The 21,363-nt window shown below is 44.3% G+C and overlaps 1 protein-coding gene across 3 annotated transcripts in view; it reads right to left on the reverse strand.

Moving 5' to 3' along the window:
* Positions 1-8,726: 8,726 nt before the first annotated feature.
* TRAPPC9 (trafficking protein particle complex subunit 9) overlaps positions 8,727-21,363 on the reverse strand; it is a 466,059-nt gene continuing 453,422 nt past the window's right edge. For 2 of the 3 annotated variants that reach the window (XM_035561676.2, XM_050708965.1), the window contains exons 21-22: positions 19,391-19,614; positions 8,753-12,003 (exon numbers count right to left, since the gene is read on the reverse strand). In XM_035561676.2, the coding sequence (XP_035417569.1) occupies positions 11,824-12,003; positions 19,391-19,614 (404 nt within the window). In that variant the 3' untranslated portion in view covers positions 8,753-11,823. Of the gene's footprint in view, positions 12,004-19,390; positions 19,615-21,363 lie in introns of all 3 variants that reach the window. The other variant, XM_035561675.2, reaches the window with a different exon arrangement.

Genomic DNA, 21,363 nt, shown 5'->3' on the forward strand with positions numbered 1-21,363 from the left:
GGAACACTCCATCACCGCACCGAAATTTCCTACAGCCTTCCTGGCGTGTGTCCTCCGAAACTGCCTGCACGCGTATGAATGCTTTCATAAAGCTGAATCACTCGCAGAAAAACTAGGAGCAGAGCTCAGCAAGCTGTTGTAAAGTCAACCAGCGCGTAGCTGGGCCAGCTTTTCTCCTCATTCACTAGTTACACGTGGTGTAACCTCGGTACAGCACAGGCTGGGGGGTGGAAGGGGAAAGAGGGGCACAGTCATTTTGAATCAGGGGTCTGTCTCCCCCTTCTCAGCAATCACAAGTCTCATCATTTATTGCATCTTGTGTGAAAGCCCAGCTTTCTCTTATATGCTTACTGATTTGTTCAGCGAATGTGCTGGGTAGGTCAACTACCAGTTTATTAAATTTCAGGAGATTTACATTGGATCCCGATAATGTAATTTATTTATTTATTTATTTATTTTTGTCACAGAATTATATTAGGGCTGGGTATTAAGCTCTCTACATTCTTTCTTTCCTTCTTTCTTTCTTTCTTACTTTCTTTTTTTCTTTCCTTCCTTCCTTCCTTCCTTTTTCTTTCTTTCCTTCCTTCCTTCCTTCCTTCCTTCCTTCCTTCCTTCCTTCCTTCCTTCTTTCCTTCTTTCCTTCTTTCCTTCTTTTTCTGTCCTTCTTTCTTTTTCTTTCTTTCTTTCTTTCTTTCTTTCTTTCTTTCTTTCTTTCTTCCTTTCTTTCTTTCTCTCTCTCTCTCTCTTTCTCTCTTTCTCTCTTTCTCTCTTTCTCTCTCTCTTTCTCTCTCTTTCTCTCTCTCTGTCACTCTTTCTCTCTCAATAGATAGGAACATGGGTTATTCCTGGGTGGAGGAACATTATTACTGTCAGCCTGGTCTGTGCCTGGTATCTCGCCAGAAGCACGGGACAAAGCCACAGCCCTGGTGATGTGGTAGGCGCTGTCACTTGTGCTTCACTGCTGGGAAGGTCGCACCCAAGCCCCATTTGAAGTCAGTGAGCTGGAAAGAGATATGGGGGCAATGGATGATGCAGGGTGTTCTAGCACCTCTCAACCATTAACCATGCTGGGCCATTTTGAGTGCAGAAAGGGCTGTTCAACATCCATTTTGCACAGCAGGAGGTGCCAGAATTAGGCACTGGTGGCCAAAGTGACAGCTGGCGGCTCATCTAATGGGCTACCCAGGCTCTGCCTGGCTGATCCATGCCTTTTCCTCCCAGGTCTGAGCCCAGTCCCCATTCCCAGGCCTCCTTCCCCAACGGGCCTGGCCGGAGGGATGCTCACAGCAGGGTTACAGGCTCAGGGGGAGGCAGCAGCACCACACTTCAGCAAGGTTTATTTTTTATTATTTGATTTGACTTCTTCCTCCCTATAAAAGATTGCTGCAAACACTGAGCTTTTAAATTAAAGGGAGTTAATGAAAATATACCTGTGATAACTATTACTGGATCCCTTGTACATTCAACAGTCGCATTAAGATGATTTCTTATTATCTCTAAATCCATTCCAAAGGCATGTTCTCACTGTTACAGCCCTCCTGTGCACCATTGCAGGTGTGGGTTTGCTGCCCAGTGTGGCAGAAAAAAAATAAATAAAACCGACTGTGTTGCTACAGCCCTGACTTTTTTTTTTTCCCCTTCCCCCACCCCCACCCCCCCCTTTTTTTTTTTTCTTTTTTCCAAGACGGATGAGCTGACGCTTGCAAGGAACCCTACTCAACGCTTCCCTCGGATAAAGCATGGTAATGTCTCCATGTCCCCTGGGCATTCTTAATGCAAATGGAGGCTTCACCTAAAACAAGAGGAGATCTTTCTTTTGTTATAAGAATAGCAATGCAGCTTTCGGTTGCGAGCGTACTGCCTTGTACAGAACTCTATCAAACATGACAAAAATGGAATAGTGTGTGTTGGTGTAACCAAGGCTGCTGCAGCCACCTCAGTCTCCAGAGTCAATTAGACAGAGTCTACTACCAAAGCAGACCATCCAAAATGTATTTGGTTCATAGTCAATCACAGGTAACCCATGAAATGTGCATTTTCATACAGCAGCCACTGCATTGTGATTGAATCAGGCATTCATTCTTGAGCAATTCTCCCTGATACAGCCAGGGGTTTTGATGCTGTTTTGATTTTGGTGTATTTATCTCACACATCCAGTTTCTAGCATTAAGGTGGGTCACAAGGCAGAGGCCAGATCAGTGTCTCCCAGCTTTGCTTTGTTGTACTGGCAAACGAGCCGCCACTAATTGCTCCTACTAGAGACAAGATGCTGAGGAAGCAAGGAAAACCCTCTTGGCTTCTCACTGCCACCATCCGCAGCGGAGCATCAGCCTGATCTCTATTAATCAGTGGCTGACAATTCACATTGCTTGGTTTTGGGGTGGGGTGGGGATTTGTTTTTTGTTGGATTCACTCCACAGCAGAAGCACAAGGTGCACAAGGCCGGGGATGGGTGCTCGGCTGGTTGGGATTGGTGCAGGCTGCACCTGGTGCCATAGGGTTGAACCATCTGTAGCCCCAGGACCTCCTCTCTTGCTGTTATTCTGTCACCAAGGCAGAGTCTTGAAAACCGGTAAGAGTCAGCTTTATATCTTCAGGTGGAAGAGAGAGATACAGCTGCTGAAGAGTTTTCCTGGGAAAAACTGTGGCGTGTAACTAAACTTTGGATTGAGCCACTAGCCTGGGCCAGGCTCTGCAGGCCGCATGGGGGACGTTGTCCTCCTGCCCTGTCTGAGCCTGCCCCAAGGTCTCACCCACTTTACACCAGCAGCATGGGGGCATTTGGGATGTCCCAAACACAGCAGAGACCCTAAGCCCGCCTCCACTGGTTCGGCAAAATGCCATGGAGCTGTGGGCAGGCCCATGTCCCCCATGGTGCAGGGCCTGCCATGCTTGGAGGAGGAGCAGGGAGACAGGGCATGTAGCGGCACTCGACTTTTGCCACACAGCAGCTCTTAACATTTGGTGTTTTACACACAGCACTGGGAGGGCTTACCGAGATATTGTCACTAAGCAACAAAACAAGGATTTTGCAGGAGATAGTGAGGTGATACCAAACATCCTGTCTTCCTCCTTTCCTCCCCAACGCACCTCAGAGTGCACAAACCTCGGGAAGGGAGGAGGAAAGGGGATTTAGAAGCTGGAGTGTTGGCTGGGAGCACCCATAAATCAGGGAGGAGAGGACAATCATATTGTGGGCTAATTCAGACCAGATGTGTCAGGTCTGAAGGGGGAGCCCAGCCGGGCAAGGCTTGTGTTGTCCTCCCCATGCCTGCACCTTGAAATAAGGCAGGCAGCACGCAGGGCACGGGTGGACAAGCCTTGAGCAGGTGAAGGATGCACTTGAAGATGAAGAGGACTTTCGTGCACTCTTTACACATGAAGACGAAGGGGACTTCATGGACTCTGGGACTCTCTCTGACTGCTCCAAGCCCAGAACCGAGGGTTAGGTCAAATGGGCAAAGTGGTGCGGTCCAGCTGCAGAAAAGCCACACAAAGAAGTGTGAGGGATTACAACACAAATAGACTTGACATCAGGGAAAAAATAAATAAAAAGTCCCTAAAAATCCCTAAAGGCTCTGTACCGGTGTCACTGCAAGCAGCTGCTCTCCGTATTGCCACCAGCGGACCCAGCTGATGTCACCAGCACAAACTAAACCCCAGCGAGGGTGGTGGGTGGCACATTTCCATTAGCATCCTATATGTGCAAACAGATAGCACGTTGCCTCCCAGCTGCCAAAACACTGCCGCCTTATCTACGGTGCAGCAAGAGGTGCAGGGAAAAGGGAGAGGGAAAAATGTGACCGTGGTCATTTGGTCACAGCTCAGCTCCTCCCAGCCAAGGGGCTCGTTGGAGCAGATTTGCACAAAGCCAACATAAAGCTGCGGCAGGTTTCCCCCTTCCCCCGGACATTTCACACCGGTGCGCCCCAGGGGAGCTGTATTTCCTCATCATGTGGCTCCTCGCTGACATGCCGTGTGATGCCCGGAAGGTCACTGAGCACCTGGCCAATGGTGCACATAGTGAGAAGGAAAAGTACTGGGCATGAGCTGCAGTCCTGTTGTTCATAGCACAGCAGTGCTGAAGGGCAGGGGCATCTATCGCACCTCAATGAAGCGCTCTGGTACGTGGATGTCTCCATCCCAGCTTGTCATCTTGACCTCTCTTTATAGCCACTGGCAAAGAATTGGCCCTTTGGGATGGGAGCATGACTCGTTCGTGAAGGGTAGGTGTTTGCATAAGGATGGCTGGATTTCTTCCTCGTAGAGTTCCTTTCTCTCAGTGGATGAATGCTCTGTAAATCACAACAGCCCATCATATGGCTCCTGTTCCTATCCAGTGGTTTTAAATAAAGAGGGCTGTGTTGATAACATCATCGATCCCTTCTGCTCTTTCTTCCAAATGAGCTCATGTGACCCCAAGCCCCCACTATGGACTTGCAAGCTCTAGAGGACACGATTTTATACTGAAACTAACAGCAGGAATGTTTAGAGAGATATACAAAAGGGAAAATCTGGTAGATTTACTCAATATTTATACAGAAAAATATCCCAAAGCATTTGGTTATATTTTGTCATATTTTTTATGCTGTAGCCCTGGGCCAGGTTCCCACAATGCCCTCCTGAAGAGACTTGTAAAGGGCTTCAGCCAGGTGTAGAAAGGCAGGAGCAGCTTTTGTCTCCTCCATTATAAAAAGAGGCCTGTGGGGCTCAGCAGCCCAAGTGAGCAAGAGCTGGGATGGGGCAGGAAGGCTTTACACCCTTACCATTCCCTCCAGGTTTCTACATTGCAGACACCACGGGAGGGAAGGAAACCTCTTGCCCAATCTGCCTTGTCCCTGGGGTCTGTGGTAGTGGCACCTTCCACCTTCTATCTATGGGCCAGCAAATGCCCATGGAGCTGGCTGCAGGGTTTATTGTCATGAATTAAATTATCCTGTCCAAGTCTCATTTCATATTTCTTCTGCTCTGCTCTTTACTTATTTTACAGTCACATTACCTTTGCTTTTGTGCTTCCTCCAGGGATCTGCAGACACTCAACTGAGCAAGACCAAAGGCTGGCAAGGTGACATCCTTCCGAGGTGACATCCTTGTGCATCCCTGGAGCCCAAGCCCCCAGCCTACACAAAACATATTCGCTGGCAGAGGGGAGAACATCCAAATGCTGCACTCATTCCCCTGAACCATTTCTAATACTCAGGAACCAGTAACCTGATTCATAGCAGAGGTGGGGGAAAAAATAATCATTATTAAAAGGGTGATTTGAGAGATTTCAAATTTTTTCAGAAGGGAAAAAAAAATGAAAAAAGAAAAGTTCCCTGTTCCACACTTCTTAAGGTCACACTTCGTATTAAGACTCCATTTATAAAGAACACATAAATGCTTAATACATGTTTAAGTGATTGATGAATCATTTATTGTATATTGCTATTGAACTGTTGGTCTCCAGAGCAGTGACTTAACCATCTATAACACCTGCTGCTGCCGTATGTACAGCCATCGATAATGTTGGAACATGAAGTATTTGTGTGCATAACGTGCTTACTACATCTAACATTTATGAACGCTTTATAAACAATTTATAAATGAAATCTTAATATACAGCGTAACCTATTTTTAATGTTGTGGCAGTTACATAATCCATTTGGCCTTGATTCATCTCGGCTAACTTCGGGCACCTCGCAGAGGTGTCTGTGGCTGAAGCCCTCTTCCATTTCTCTCTGAAATTTCTCCCCTCCTTGCCTCCCACTCCTTCTTTACCCCACTGCTGCCCAAAGAGCACTGCATACATGTCTGCGAGGGATGGTGTGCCCTTGAAAGGTTCCACAGTCTGTGCAATGATCAAGTTGCATACTAGTAACCCTCACACATGTACATATGTACACACACACATTTGCCAACCCAAATCATTTCATGGATTCAATCTGGTGCAGCCACACAGAGAGGCAAATCTGGCAAAGGGCTTGGGAGGAGTGGGTCTAGGACTAGAGAGAATGGGTTCAAGTTGCACCAGGGGAGGTTCAGGTTGGAAATGAGGAGCCATTTCTTCTCAGAAAGAGCAGTCAGGCATTGGGACGGGTTGCCCAGGGAGGTGGTGGAGTCACCGTCCCTGGGGGTGTTCAAGGAAAGGTTGGACGTGGTGCTTAGGGACATGGTTCAGTGGGTGACATTGGTGGTAGGGGGATGGTTGGACCAGATGATCTTGGATGTCTTTTCCAACCTTAATGATTCTACGAGTCTATGACTCTATGACCACGCACCAGATAGAAAAGCAACATGAGTGGCATCCTGAATTAGGAATGTGTCCAAAATATGCTCCTGTAGAGGGTGATGCAGATCTTGGGTTGGTCCCAGAGATGTTTAACTCCCCACAGCCTCAAGCAGCTACGGCCCCAGCCTAGGTCCTCACTGGAAATGCCGCACTTAGAGGGGCTACAGCATGGCATCCATGCTCTGGATTTGAGCTGTTGGGAAAGGAGTTGCAAGGCAGATGCCTATACCAAAGCATCATTAGCACGGCATGACTTCAGCCATAGGCCTGGACCGTTCTGTAAGTACGTGGGCAGACGTTGGGTGGCCCAAGGGCCCTGCTTCTGACACAGATGAGTGATGGCATCCTCATAGCCATTTCAAGATACTCATTGTTAAACCATTTCAATAGCTGCCCTAGTTTCTTTCTGGCAGTGTTGTTTTGTTCAAATCAACCACATGCCGAAAAGGGGTAGAAATTGCCCTAATTCACTCCTGATATCAGAGAACACGGGGTTGTAAGGAATCCTTCTCTTCAGAGGACCCAGCACTCCCTCTTAGCTGTGTGTCCTCATTGTTAACATATACCTGCCCCTATGCCAAGTAGCTTCTGAACAGGGAAGATTTCCTGTGGATGCAGAGATGGAGAGGCAGAGAGGACGTGGACGCAGCCTGGGTTGGTACTGGCCCCTGGGAGAGAAGCCCTTGGATGCACAACTGCAAGCAGGAGGTTGAGGAGCACTCTCACCTACTATGCAGCTACTGGGCACAGCCTTTGGGTATAACATGATTTCCCAAGGTGGTCTGTTCGTATGATTTATGCTTTAAAGGCTCCTTACTGTGTTTGGTATAGGAATGCATTGAGCACATACTGTCTCAGAAGTTTCTTCTGCATTCCCAGACTCATTGTATATACCTAGCATTAACATGACGGTGCCCAATTTTGATATCTTCTATACGGACCACAGCTTCTGGGAGCCAGTGGTGATGCAAGAATATGATGGTCTGTACAACATAATGAAACAGAGGCCTTGATCTCAAATTTACAGGTTCAGATACAGATTGTGCATCTGGGCACAGGTTTAGCAAGCTCTCCAGGCAGATGTGTGACTCTGAATTAGCTGCAATCAGTGGGTCTATTCATGTACTTCAAATTAAGCATGTGTTTAAATGTCTTGCTGACTCAGGAACATAGAGACAAAATGAATGTATGTTAAATGACGTCTCACCTACATACAGCATGAGTTTCATTGGTGTTGCAGAATTGATGCATCATGAAAGTAGTAACCTAAGTATAACTCCAACAAGCAACCAGATGGTTATAAAATAGATAAGGTCCCATTCAAATGAAGGATCTCAAGATGCTTTAAGACAGAATGTGAGAGCCAAACTCCAGTTTAACAACTGAAATATGGTTTGAAGAAAAAAAAAATTGCCTGAAAATGATCCAAGTGTTAGGTGGGGTCTGATGGGAATGCAGCAGAAGGAGAGAGAAAAAGAAAAGGCTACGTGAATCTTTTCTGTTGGGACCAAACGAAAGCAGAAAAGCAGCGACTAGAGGATTTGGTGGGAAGGATGAGGAGAGAGAGATGAGAATCCAAGAACTAAAATAAAAAGATGTCGGACAACCCAAGGACCTTGAGCTAAGTCCCAGAATGGTCTAAACCACAGAGGTAAATGTATCATTGAACACTGAACATGAAAACTGTCCACATCCACGTTTTTTCTGTACCTAGCAAAGAGCACTAGTGTTATCCATAGGTTCGTGCCCGGTTTACAAACCTCTGCAGCAAAGCATGTTTCTCTAGGAAATCCCTCAAATCCCAGCCCAGCCCAAAGAGCTGAACTGCAAGCCCAAAGCACTACAGGGCGCGCTTAACATCCTGGGGCCTGGCAGATAGCACTGCTCTGCTGTGTGTGGTGCAAGTCGGATGGATGCACAGTCTCTTTTTTGTAAGTAAGAAACAAAGTGTCCACATCCAGAAAGGGAGCCAGGGGAAGAGTGCACCTGGCTTTCGCTAAGGAAAGCATAAGAGCTTCTAGGTCGCCAACCCAGACGTGGAAGCCTCGGGACCGTTGGCAGAAGGAACTCTAATAGGGCTGGATATCTGACTGCGTGCACAAAACGAGTGCCTCCAACCAGTCTTCCTAAACATACTGCCTCCATAGCTGGTCCTCTGTCCTGCCTTTGTGCTGTTTCTGCGGAGGATGGAAGGATATTGAGGCATAAGTAATCTTTCACGTGAGTGCACCCTTCTCCCCTCAGTTGACAGTCAATGGAGACTGACCCAGGACAGGACACAGGAGCCACACTATACAGCATTTATCTTTCATCAGCTCTGAGTTCATTTAGGAAGAGAAAATTTGAACAAAGCTGAAGTTGCAGTGCCACAAATACATTCTCCTTTCAGAGACAGAATGCAGCATCGAGGGACACATTATCATTACCAGTAAAAACACACAACACTGTCACAAATCATAGGCAGAGGAGACAGGCAGAGGTGTAAATAACACAGAATAAGTATTTATTCAGATAGTTAAATTTACACAACTTATGTTTCTTCAATGCATACATATATTGGACCAACTTCTGCTCTCAGCAACGGTGATTTAAATTAGGAATGATTTAATTCAACCAAGTAGGATCATATCAGATTTACAGCTGTGTAACAACGCACAGTTTGGCTCTTCATGTTCAAAATAATAGCTGGGTGGTTTGGAAAGAGAAAAACAAGTTTTCAGTTCCAGAAAAGGAGAGCAGATCAGAAAAGTATCATCCTTTATTCAAGCCATTGCAAGGACCAAAGCTGACAGCAATACCAGTGAAAGCTTCCATTAAAAAGAAAACCAAAAGTGATGCAGTATTCTCATTTCAAGTGCTGTCCCCTCCCCCTTTGCCAAATTACACTGACACTTAAACATTCTCCTTCTGGACATGTCACAAATGATCCCCAGAAGGAAGAATTTCTTGTGTTCCATCTCTCTCTCCAAGACAAGTAGAAGTGTAAGAAAATTGGGAAAGGTATCATAAATGCCAAAAGCAACTAAGTATCAAAGTTGACAAGGGACAGAGTGGTATACTGTATAATGAACAGATAGACCATTAAGGGTCAGCTCACACATAAAACTCATATTTATGAGCACATATGGCAGATTTATAATGGCATATTGGAAACCTAGGAAATATGCAGCCATCTTTTGCTATAATAAAACCTGTTCCCATTCCAGCAGCTTCAGCAGGCTAGGAATCACCCCCCTTTGTAAGTGAAGGGCAGCGTTGCACCTCAGCATAGGCTTCACAGGAACTATTCCCTCTGTTCTCAGAGAATACGCTCAAACACATACTAGGAAATGATCCCGTAGCCAGGTAAGCTGAAGGATCCTCACTACAACAGCTTCTGCTTCACAATAGTTTTGTTTCAGATGCAGTGTGGTCCCTACAAAGCCTTAGCTATATGCCTCGCATCTGCAGATTACCTGCTGGGAATACTGAATAAAACCCAATTTGGATTTTGCTGCAACAGTGTTGTGTAACACAGTACAGAGACACATGTCAAAAGCAAGCTTTTATGGAGAAGATTAACTGGTTTAATTCCTGCTCTCCTGGGATCTTATTTTTCTGTGTATATGTCTATCTAGTGACAGAGAATTCAGCCTTATAGCACAGAACCGGCCTCCAATGACACAAAAAACATGCCCAGCTTGGCTGCTTTTGCCCCTCTTTCCAAGGGTGCCTCTGGCCCAGAGCCACTGTGCAATCAAAGGAGCAGTTTTGTTAGTGGACATTGTGTGCTGGCAGCTGGCAGAGCAGTACATCACTGCAAGTAAATCTTCAGTCGGTCTCAGATTTCCATCACGTTACGTCTGAAGACTTCCACTCTGTGTGGAAGCTGTGTACAGAGACACAGCCCCAGAACAAACACTGATAGCATTACCACAATACGGTTTTAGAGATAATACCCTGGATGTGCTGGAAATACAGTTATCATGCAATAGCTATAGGTCTCCTAAATTTAAAAATAACATATGTAGGATGAATACATTACAGTAATTTCCAAACATGCAATGGACTGAGTTTTGAGCAGTGTCACGTTCCTAAGGAAAACACCAGTCACATCTAAAAGTACAAATGAGCACAGTGCAGAGAGCCAGAACGAGTGGCTATCCAATCTACTGCTCCACAGCATGAGCAGGATGGACCAGGGCAAGTGCGTCCACTTTTGGATGAAGCCTACACAAAAAAAATCTGCAAAGAGGTTGTGCATGTAGGTTTAACACATATAGAGCTAACGTGAGTGCCCCTACTGCATTTTGGCATATTCATCCCTGAAATTATTCTACCATGAACCTGAAGAGCTACAGGATGTAAATTTAAGAAAAGATTCAGACAGGTTTGAAACCTGTATTAATCATACATGTCAGACATCTCCCTGCGCTACATGGGGTAGATTCAGGTTTCTTTATGCAAAAAAAAATAAATTCTGAAAGACAACAGATTAAATTTCCAATATGTTCATCAGGTATTTTATGGTCGGGAATTCCATGCTCTTAATTGCCTAATAATTAAGCTTACTCATTCCAACAAAACAAATCAAAAAAATAAAGAAACAAAAAAAAAAAAAAAGAGAGAAAAGAACAAAACAACCACATAATCAAACCCAGTCTATTAGCATGAAAAACCTGATGAGAAGAGCTTGCAAAAACTGATGCAAAGGGATAATAATGGCCAGCTGATTAATTCTGGTGGCTCTTTAAGTGTCTGCAAACATTTCAATCGGTTGTGATTGTATTAAAGAGAACTACGAAAGCCCAAATTCACAGGCAAGCCACAGGCAACCCAGAAGTTGACTTATTTCCTTTCTCAAGGACAAAACTCTTTAAGCTTTTCATTGCCTTTTTTCGTTTGTTCACAGATCTACCAAAGTAAAAGCAGCGTGACCCTACCAGGAGCATGTGGCACTGGACTCGGGAGGAACAGAATAACTGGAGGCACGTTTGCTATTCTTACTTTCAGTAACACGAGAAAAAGCATCTCTATTGCTATTTACCACCAAAGACACCAAATACTAAGCAAACAAGTGAAAAAGACCAAGCCTGGGAACAATTCTAACAGAGAACCTACACCTCAAGGCTACATGCCACAGGTCCAGCCTAAGCCAGGAGGAATTTCATTCAGAAATTTCAACTTGTGTTGAAATGCTAAAAAGAGACTATTCAAGTTGGAGTTGAGGCCTTCAAACGCGTGGTTAAGTTCAGCCCCCTTAAATTCAGCCCTCAAGTCCCTTTCAAATCCACTGGTATCAATGGGGTGTATGAAAGTATGATGCATATATTAGCAGTTTCAAAGGTTTTTTGGAAACAGAGGAAAGCTCGAGCATAGTTATAATCTGTCTCTCTCTCTGAAATTAGCTAAAGCAGCTGCCCAAATGACTATCAGCCAATTCAGAGAGCATTCAGCTGTTCCTCCAAAGTAGGGACTGTGGCCTGGGGTTGGACAGAAACAAGCTGGGGTCAAGCAGAGGATGTGCCAAGCATTTTTGTGCACTGTTGTTAATCAAATAGCGCACAGTGCATTTACAGCTTAGTTCCAGCCACAGGCTCCATAGCACGGATGTGGACACTAGGAAGGCAGAACCAGGAGAGAGGCAGCTCCCTGCTGCAGTTGTCTTCATGGAATTTGATATTCAGATAGAAATCGCCTGTGTAGAGGAAAAGAAGTGCTCCAAAGTACACAGAGTCTTTGGTCGTCTTCACCTGCAAAAGAGAATGTGAAAATCAGTAAAATTAAACAAGCAACAAAACAAAATAATTGCACTTTGCAATTCAGTAGCTCCTTGAAATGATCTCAAAGTACTCCAGAAATAGTCAGAAATTAAACATCTCAATATTACCTTCCCATAAGTAAATTTCTTGTCCCTATTCTAGCAGTGGTAAAATGGGAGCACTGAAAATGAAATTCTGTGTTATTCTGTCATGCAGCAAAGCTGTGGCACAGCTCAAACCGGAAGACAGATCTTCAGCAGTCACTGATTTCAGAACAGATTTGGTTTAAGGCAAAAGTCCCACACGATGTCCTGAATAACCAGGAACATCTTCCCTTAGACTGCATTTATCAACATCTATATTAAAGGTCTAAATCATGGCTGTGAACTCTTGTTAAATGCATGGTTGAACACCATTTAACAACTTAGCAATAACTAAATTCATCCCCACTTATTATTCAGACACAATCTGACTGCAAATTCTAATCAGGAATCTTTAATATTCACTCTAATTGAAATAATTAAATTTAGCAAGAAACATCCTATGAAAAGTGGGATTTAACCTGTCCAAATCAAACAGAGGATTTGCATTGTTTCTACATTTATATATCTCCCTTCATCACTGAACCATTTATGATCCATATCTTTACAACAAATATCTTGCTCCACCATTTCAGCGAGACACTCAAGTAATTTTTAACTTCAACAGTCTTATCACTTTTCAACATGTGCTAATGTTTGAATAAATGTCTGCTTCCACAAGATGATAAATCCATTTCTACAGCATCTACATCTGGGTTAAAGTCACTGCAGATGCAAAACACCGAATCAACACAAAGCCTTACCATTGGATGGAATTTATTTGAAAAATTGTGGAGTCAACTCCAGTCCCAGAACAGACCCAACAAAGGGCACCTGATGCTCCTCAGTACAGGACTTCCTTCCATCAAGACCATCTTACCAGTTCCCTTTTGTTATCTGGAGACCCTGAAACCATCTTCTCAAGATATCCTCATGGGGCCATCCCTACTCTCACAGGTAGGCTTGTACCCACGTGTTTTCTTTTTTATTTAACATTAACTGGTAATGGGCCTTTTCTTGGTTGTCCCCAAACACCTCAGTGTCCATCATGGTACAGAGCCCAGAGCTGATTCCAAATGACAGCAAAACACAGCACTGGTCACCAAGCTGAGACCCAAACATAACCACAAAGGAAACTCTGGTGTTACAACCAGAAGCACCAAGCTGCCCAAAGGTACAGGACTTGATTGGATTCAGGGGAAGAAAAATGTTTGCAAAGGATATCCCTGAGAAACGATGGGACATTACGACCCAGAACAGTGAAAGGATGAGGTTAGGGCTCCAATATGGGTTACAAACGTGGTCAAGGACCAGGAGGATTCTTGCCTGCTGTGAAGAATTAGGTCATAAGATGGGAACAAACATGATGACTAGCCCATGGCAGGGGGGACTGGGGAGGTGAAACACTGGAAAAGGTTTGCAGGGGTGTAGGGCACCTCAAGAATATGCCAAAGATCTGAAAATTGCCTGAGCTGCCAACACCTCTGGTGAGGAAAGCTCTCTGTACCTATCAGATGTGAGGGGAATGAGCTGTTTGTTTCTGTTTTCTTCTATACCAGTTTTTTTGGTTTTTTTTTTTGGACTTTCACTGCTGGGTCCGTTAGCCAGCAGGCACACACCTCTTAGAGCCCCCGGGGGTACCGGGCTTCTTTGCTGAACCTGCCTGAATTGCTGCTCCTGCCCAGGAGCCTGGCTTTTCACAAGCAGCAACATCACCAGAGCTGGCAGAGCCCAGGCTCCCTTTGGCTTTGGTGCTGATCACTTCTGCTGACCTCCAGCAAACTTGTGTCAGCACCGTGTCATCCACGTGAGCGCTCAGAGCGGTCACAGCTGTTCTCCTGACCCGTGTCCTTGGCATCTCCCCTCCTCACTGGGTACAAGTTCCTGCCCTCCGGCGCTGCGTCTGGACATGCAGAACAACATTAAGCAGCCTCCCCTTTTGCTTCCTCCCCCCCTCCCTGGGCTGCCTGCCTTATTTTTGCTTAACTCCAACCGAGGCGTACTTGCATCCAGAGAAGGACAGAGGCAGGCACTGATGCAAGTGATGGGTGGAGGTGAGCAGCAAGTGAAGCCCCCGTTCATTTCTCCCTAACCTAGCTGCACCACGGAGAAACATCTAAAATAGCATTTATCAAAGCTCTTGACAAGTAGAAAGGTGACGTCAGGCACATCAGCTTCAACACAGACTTTTCTTGTTTGAAGTTCTGCCTATGTAGGAGCTCTCCCTGCCTTTATTCCACAAGTCTCTGCAGCGCTCATCCTTTCCTTCGTCATATGGGAGAAGAGCCAGGAAGGCAGGTAGTAGTGTGCGCCCAGATCTGCCCACAGCACAGTATGCCCTCACCAACAACCTTCCCAACAACCCTGGGGACTATCTACATCATCACTGTCACTTGTACAGCCGCTACTCTCATCAGCACTTGTGGTCTGGGGAGGAAACAAGGAAGCAAAACTAGCCTTAAACCTTTCCACTGCTGAGATGCAAGTGGCCCTGCAGAAGTTAGAAGTTTCTTCCAAAGCAATGACTGACTGCGGAGTACGGCATTCCCAGAAGACCACAACGACATCATCAGCAGAAGTCGGTAGAGGGCCAGATCCAAACCAATTGGTATACCAGGCACAGGACTCATTTTGAGGTTAAACAACCTACTTTTAGGTCTTTCTATGCACACTCGGTACCAAAGCTCCTACTACAGTAAGCAGACATCTAGTCAATGCAGTGGAGTTAACAAAATGATCTACATGGACGGCCTAAAGAGGCAGGACACAGCTATCTAACCACAGGCATCTTGTGACATTTGGGATGACCTAAGGCACTGAGACATCTACACAGGGCTGGCAGATGCGGCACAGGATTTACAGGAGGACTTCTGAAGCAGTAAATGGAGGTACGCCCATGGCACCTAATGATGGGAGACACCTACGTTTAGGAAACTGGATCTCATCCCTGGTGTCTATGTTAGAGTGAGTCAGGCCTCAAGGGCAGCAGACTACATCTCTGTTGTCTCACAAGAGCTTAGCTGGCCAGCATCAATGGAGACACCTACTCGTTCAGATGTCTCAGTCTGGAACTCTATCAACCCAAATCTCTGTAAAGTGGATGTCTACATCTGAGCCAGCTGTTCAACAAAAGGATTCATGTGATCAAATGTAGGTGTCGGATGGAGAATGAAGTAAAATATTCCTTAAATTCCATCAGCCCCGATGACTCACTCTTCACTGGCTGTGAAGGGAACGCAGTATGACTTGTTCGGATGTGTATACAAGTCAGATGTACCCCACCGTACCTGGCATATGCCATCCCAGTGACTGCAATACATGATCCAGCTAATCTGAAACAAACATGAAGATAAACATGAAATCCAACTCTTTAGGAGTTGGACTCGATGATCCTTGTGGGTCCCTTCCAACTGGGGATACTCTATGATTCTATGACCTACTCATGCCTGATGCAGGCCAAATTTGTACTGATGTTTGATCAAGCAGCAAATAGGTCTGGTAGTCTCACTGCCTGGACACATGTTTGTATGTTGTCCCAATCCAGAGTGATGTTGCACACATGTAGCTCAGTCTAGCTACAGAGTCGGAAGAGGTTTTACTAAAATCACACCAGTTCCTTTGCATGGAGACCAAAGGCAGGAAGCTTCCACCCCAGGAAAACAGGACTGAAGATTCAAGAAAAAAAAATGCCCACATTACTCCTCCATTCCTCCGAGAGAGAAGAAAAATTAAGTTTCTAGCTTCATCCTAATCGTTCCTTGATTCAGGCTACCATGTGGGACTGCGATTCCTGAGAACTAATTACTACTTATTTATACTGCTGTAGTATTTAGGGAGCTCAGTCAGAGATTAGGGCTAGTGCCAGCTACTGTACGCTGCCCCAAAGAGTTTACAGTGCGAGTACAAGTGCCAAGAAAACTAATTTGTTCCAGATGGGCCACAGAAGACCTGCCAGAAGTGAGCAAACGTTCATCATAGCCTCTGGGCTGATTCAAAATGACCATCTCCTAATGAATTTCTCCTCATCTTCCGCTACCAATCATTTGAGCTAGTGAGTGATAACACACCCAGGAAAATGCAAAACCTGCTTGAGAATAGTAATGACAAAAGCAAGAACAACAAGGAAAGATGAATTGTTGATAGTTACAGGAATCTCCATGGCAGATAATTTTTTGTTTTTAATTTGGCTAGAAGCAGCTCTGTCTGATCAACTAATTAGTCAAAACACTGGTAAGAACTAAGAATCTTTAATAATATGATTAAAGCTAAACTTCAGGTTGTGAAGTGAGATAAGAAATAAATGCAAAGGTATTTTAATTGGTAGAGGTCTGCCAGGTTACCTCATGTTTCAAAACCCCACACTTTTATCTTCTATCTAACTGATAACTGAGGAAGTCACTTTTTCTGTTAACTATCGTCATACAAAGGTAAGGTTAATCAAATTAAAAGTTAATCTTAAAAATAAAGACTTTACATAATTTAAAGTGCATGGAAATATCTCATTATCCGCTAAAGTGTTCAGTAAAAAAATGTTGCTTTTAAAGGTAGTACATCCCAGCAGTGATCTTTGGACACAAATCCAGACTGGTGCATTGAATTGAAAGGGGAGCACAGAAAGGTGAATAAGGTTCTGTTACCTCCAAGACAAATCATCTAACTTCAACTTCAAGCCATAAGAAAGAGGAAAACAGAATCCTACAACTTTTACCCTTTAAACATTTTTTGTTCATTCTGTGAAGCCGTGTGCGCATGCTGAAAACTCCTGTATATATTCTGTCTTCCAGATACATGCAGAAACTGATTTGAAACTTTGTAGTCTGAAATCAAATAATTGTGATTAGCTGAGCATGTACTCATTAGGTTTAACAACAAGTTAACGCTTAAGAAAGCCGAGGGTTGTTTTGGTTTGCTCTTCCAGAGAGATCACATTCAACTGAGCACAAGTAATGTGGCATCATCGTGGCAACAGACCAGATTTTCAAGGCATGAGAAGCATCTTTTCGTGCTGTAGCACCTGATGCTCCCACTTGTTCTTGACCATACGCTACTGATACGCCAACCATGCTCTAGTTCTCCGTCCTCTCTCCCACCCAGCTCAGCAGTGCAATAAATCATGTCAGCACCTCCTTGCTAGTGTCAGTGTAATGTCAGCCCAATTAGCTCAAAGTGCTGACGAACGTAGTTTGATCTAAACTGGCCAGCTTTGCACAGAAACAAATACTCACGCCATCTCTCCTGCACGGTCTGCTGCAGAAGAGGGGAGCGTCTTTCTGCAGAGGGGCAGAAACAAGCAACTGCGAAATGGCAGCATCTCAAGGCACCTCCATTAAACAAGAGAAATAATTGTGTGCCCGTGACCTCAGTTTATAAAAATAATGAACACATGTTTAATAGCTTTGAGAGCAGCACGGAGCTACACCAGCTGGGAATCTTGTCCAGTGTCTCAGCTTTAATTTATAAAAAAGAGACACTATGAATCTCTTTCATCTCACCCAACCACGAGCTTCTTCAGTTTCTTAACCAGCGTTTGTTGTTTCTGCCAAATTCAGAGCATGAACACAATTCTGAGTATGTTCGTTCCTCCCTGAAGCATCAACTGCACAAACCAGGACTTTATTCTTGTCCCCAAAACAGGTGCTGCTTTCTGAAATCATTTTCCATTACTGAATTAGTTATTACGTGGGATGAAAGGGCCTCTGACAGCATTAGATACACTGTTTGAAGAATTTTCTTCCATGATCAGGGCTCTACGCCTCAAAGAAAAATGACTAAGCATTTTCTCTGGGACCCTGTGTAGGACGTGTATAAATGCTACATATTGTGAAATACAGCACTTCTTGTCTAGGAGTAAACATTTTTTTTTCATTTCACCCTTTTGGATAAAAAGGAGGACAAATGCCAGAAAACAACTCTATTTTTAACTTTTGGGGGACTGCATTTTCAGAAAAAAATGGCTAAATACTGAATAACGGGGCAAAAGCATGGACTGTAATGTATGAGAAGGCTGCCCAGGCAGGCACAAGAGATGTGACCTCCTGACTTCTTGCCCCATAGGAGACTCAATCAGAAGGTAAGAATACATCACGCTGTCATCTCCCTTTTTCCTCATTAGCCTGAAGCGTCAGCCCTTTGGCAGTTGGGTACCTGAACACTGCCACTCACATTAAAAAATCCATAGTCAGGAAGGGATTCAAAGAAAGCCGTCTCTCGATTATTTCTGTTGACATATCTAAATTATTCAGCTCAGAATATAGTTAGTACCCATTAAAATTCAAGTCGATGGTTTATTCTGTGCTCATTATCTTTTGGAAATATTTTCTTCCTATGATGCGCAATTGAAAAATATGCATGGTGACTGTCCCTGTGGTTAACCTTTAATTTCTTTCTTACTGAGGTTCACTTAAATATTCAGTTTTGACAGGTACATTTTATTATCTGTCTGAAGAGCTGACCTAAGCAAAGGTCCTAGGCGCTATCCCAAACATTCATCCCCTTCTTCATGTTTATTTTATAAGTTACCAGAAATACTGTCTATTCCACTCGGCAATATTGTCCATATGTTTTTCATTCCTCTGATTTTTCGTTGTTGCTCTTTTTCGGGGAAGGATGTGGGAGAGAGTAGTTATATTCGGGAAGTCTTTCCAGTGCTTGCCTTAGAAGCAAAAAGCTCCTGGACTTGAAATTTCTAAAAAATAATTTGAGGCAAAATTCAAAAATTCAATTATTCTAAAAAGGGACTTCTTTGTCCCATTTTAAGCAGGGTTTTTATCTTTCTATTTTTGTTTATTTTTATGAGAGTATGCCAAGAGACTAGGAAATGAACCAGATCATCATATTGGTCATTAATGTTTAGCATTGCCTTTTGTCTTTCCTCAGGATCTAACTAAAACTGATTTGCTGAGTTCCCTGGCTCAGCCTGGGGAACATTTCTCATGCACTAAAGAGAAAAAGTTACTTAAAATCCATTCCTGCAGGCTGCACCGGATGGCTCAAGGGACTGGCAATGTGGTATTAAACATTTTATCTAGGTTACCCATTCACATGTCATCAGATCTGGAGTGACCAAAAGTTACTGGCTACAGGAGTTTGCTAGTGGCTTACATTGCAGGAAATTACAGTCTTAACCCATCTCAGAGAGATGATTCTACATCCCCAAGCCCAGCAGCACCTTTAGCAATTGCTACCATAAAAATGGCATTTTCCAAAAATTAATCTGCCTTAAAATAAGTGAAAAATGAAGCCCTTCTATGGAAATGCACATCATCCAGAACCGTGACACACTTGATAGAAGAGCTTACAGAATCAATGTAGAAGGTGTTGGATCCCACAAAAGTGATAGCATCTTGCAGCTCATAGTTGTGCACCCCATTTTGGTAATCCTGGTAGGGCGTCACGGTGAGAGCGAAGGGCCCCACGCTGTGCTTGCTCCAGTTGGTCAGCTTCACCTCCAGCGGGACGGGGTCGCCCACTTGGCAGTCCACCACGACATCACAGTCACAAAGCTTGCCGTCGACAAGGATATCTGCAAAGCAAGAAAACAATTCTGCGTTACGTTGGGCTTCTGCTTTAAAAACTGCATTAATCCTGTTTTTTAAAAAAAATGTATTAATCCTGATTATTAGGAAGCTACTTGCGACAACCAGTTCATGAAGGTCTGATATCTGTCCATAGCTGTTGAGAGAGCTATGGAAAAAAATGACTATGCTCTACACACAGGCACCAGAAGGTATCTTTTTAACCAGCTAGCTCCTTTTAATCTCTTCCTTGGCAGGCCAAAGCCACAGACACCTTTTCTTGCTTCTCCTGCACATCAGCAGCATCAGGTGAAGGGAACTCCAAACAGGAGTCATCAGTACAAGTCATGGCTGGAGAGATTTGGGGCTGGATGCCCGTATTCACACGGGAGAGATTTGGGGCTGGATGCTCATATTCACGTGTTACAGCCAGAAATAAATCCTCCTGTGTGGAGGTGACCTTTCAGAGCAGGACAGACACTGCCAGAATATTCAATGTAATACACATAGAATGGCCCAGCTAATAAGGAAAAAAGGGATTTTAAAATTATACAGCAGTACTACAAGCATGTTCACTCTTTGTGCTTTAATTCATTCTGAGATTTCTATTTTTAACTTTCTACTTTTCTTTCTCTTACTGGGATAGCAGAAAAATGTAAAGCTCTAAATTGGTTACTGCTGGGACAATGACAGCTGGAGTAATGTGTCCACTAACCTTGCCCATTTGCTCATACAGAACCAAAATGTTTCATTACTAACCCACTATGAAATTGCTAGTCCAATTCCCTGCTCTGAAAGGGCTCCCAGTTGTGCAGTATTACTGTATTTTTCAGATGAGGGTTATCTCCAACGCACTGTTAATACAGGAACATTTCTATTTCACTGTGGGTTCATGTTCAGAGATAAGAGAAAGCCCTGGGCACATGTAAGAAAGAGTCCTCTGTGTGAATACCCATCCCCGCAATCTCACGTGCCCATGAGACATTTCGATCATTCCAGCTCCTCCTCGGTCGCTTGCCTTACGATGCAGCACACTGTACCTCTGCCAACAGCACCGCATCTACATTAGGAATATCCCCTTTTCAGGAAAAGACACTCTTTTTACGCTTCAGGAACTTTCAGAGGGAAAAATATTTTACACCAAGGTGATTATTATTTTTTTTAACTTATTTTTGTTTTGTTGCCTTAGAAGAAAACCTACAAAATGATGCATGTTCTCGTGATGCCCTTTAGCCTGGCAAACAGCAATTGACAAAAAAAAAAAGCTAGTGCCAAAGAAGAAACTACTTCAGAAAGGGAGATTAATTCCAGAGGTCGGGGCTGCAAAGCTGAGCTCCCCAGATGAAAACCAAAGTCATCCCAATGCAGCAGCACGTCCTGGATTCAAGAGGCTGGGCAGAGCAAGCACGAGGAAACCCTACAAAGCTCGAGCTGCAGCCATCCAAAACGCACGCCGGTGTCCCAGTTGGAACAGTCTCCGTGCCAAAACTTTCCCTTTTCCAAAGGAGATGCCCAGTTTATGATGACAAGAAGGAAAGGAAGTTTATCATTTTAGGGAAGGGCTGGAAAATCTCCTTAGGGTTGGGTTTGTTTTGCAACAGCACACCCTAATGCTGTGGGCTGTCCTGCCCAACGTGATCAGACTGCTTCTTGCAGGACTGACCTAGGATCAAGGAGGGGAGGTGGTGGCTATGATGGTATCCCATTAACCAGGGAATGCTTGAGACTTAACAGACTTGAATGTTTTTAAACACAAA

This window comes from Cygnus atratus, chromosome 2, assembly GCF_013377495.2.
Source record: "Cygnus atratus isolate AKBS03 ecotype Queensland, Australia chromosome 2, CAtr_DNAZoo_HiC_assembly, whole genome shotgun sequence".
NCBI lineage: Eukaryota > Metazoa > Chordata > Aves > Anseriformes > Anatidae > Cygnus > Cygnus atratus.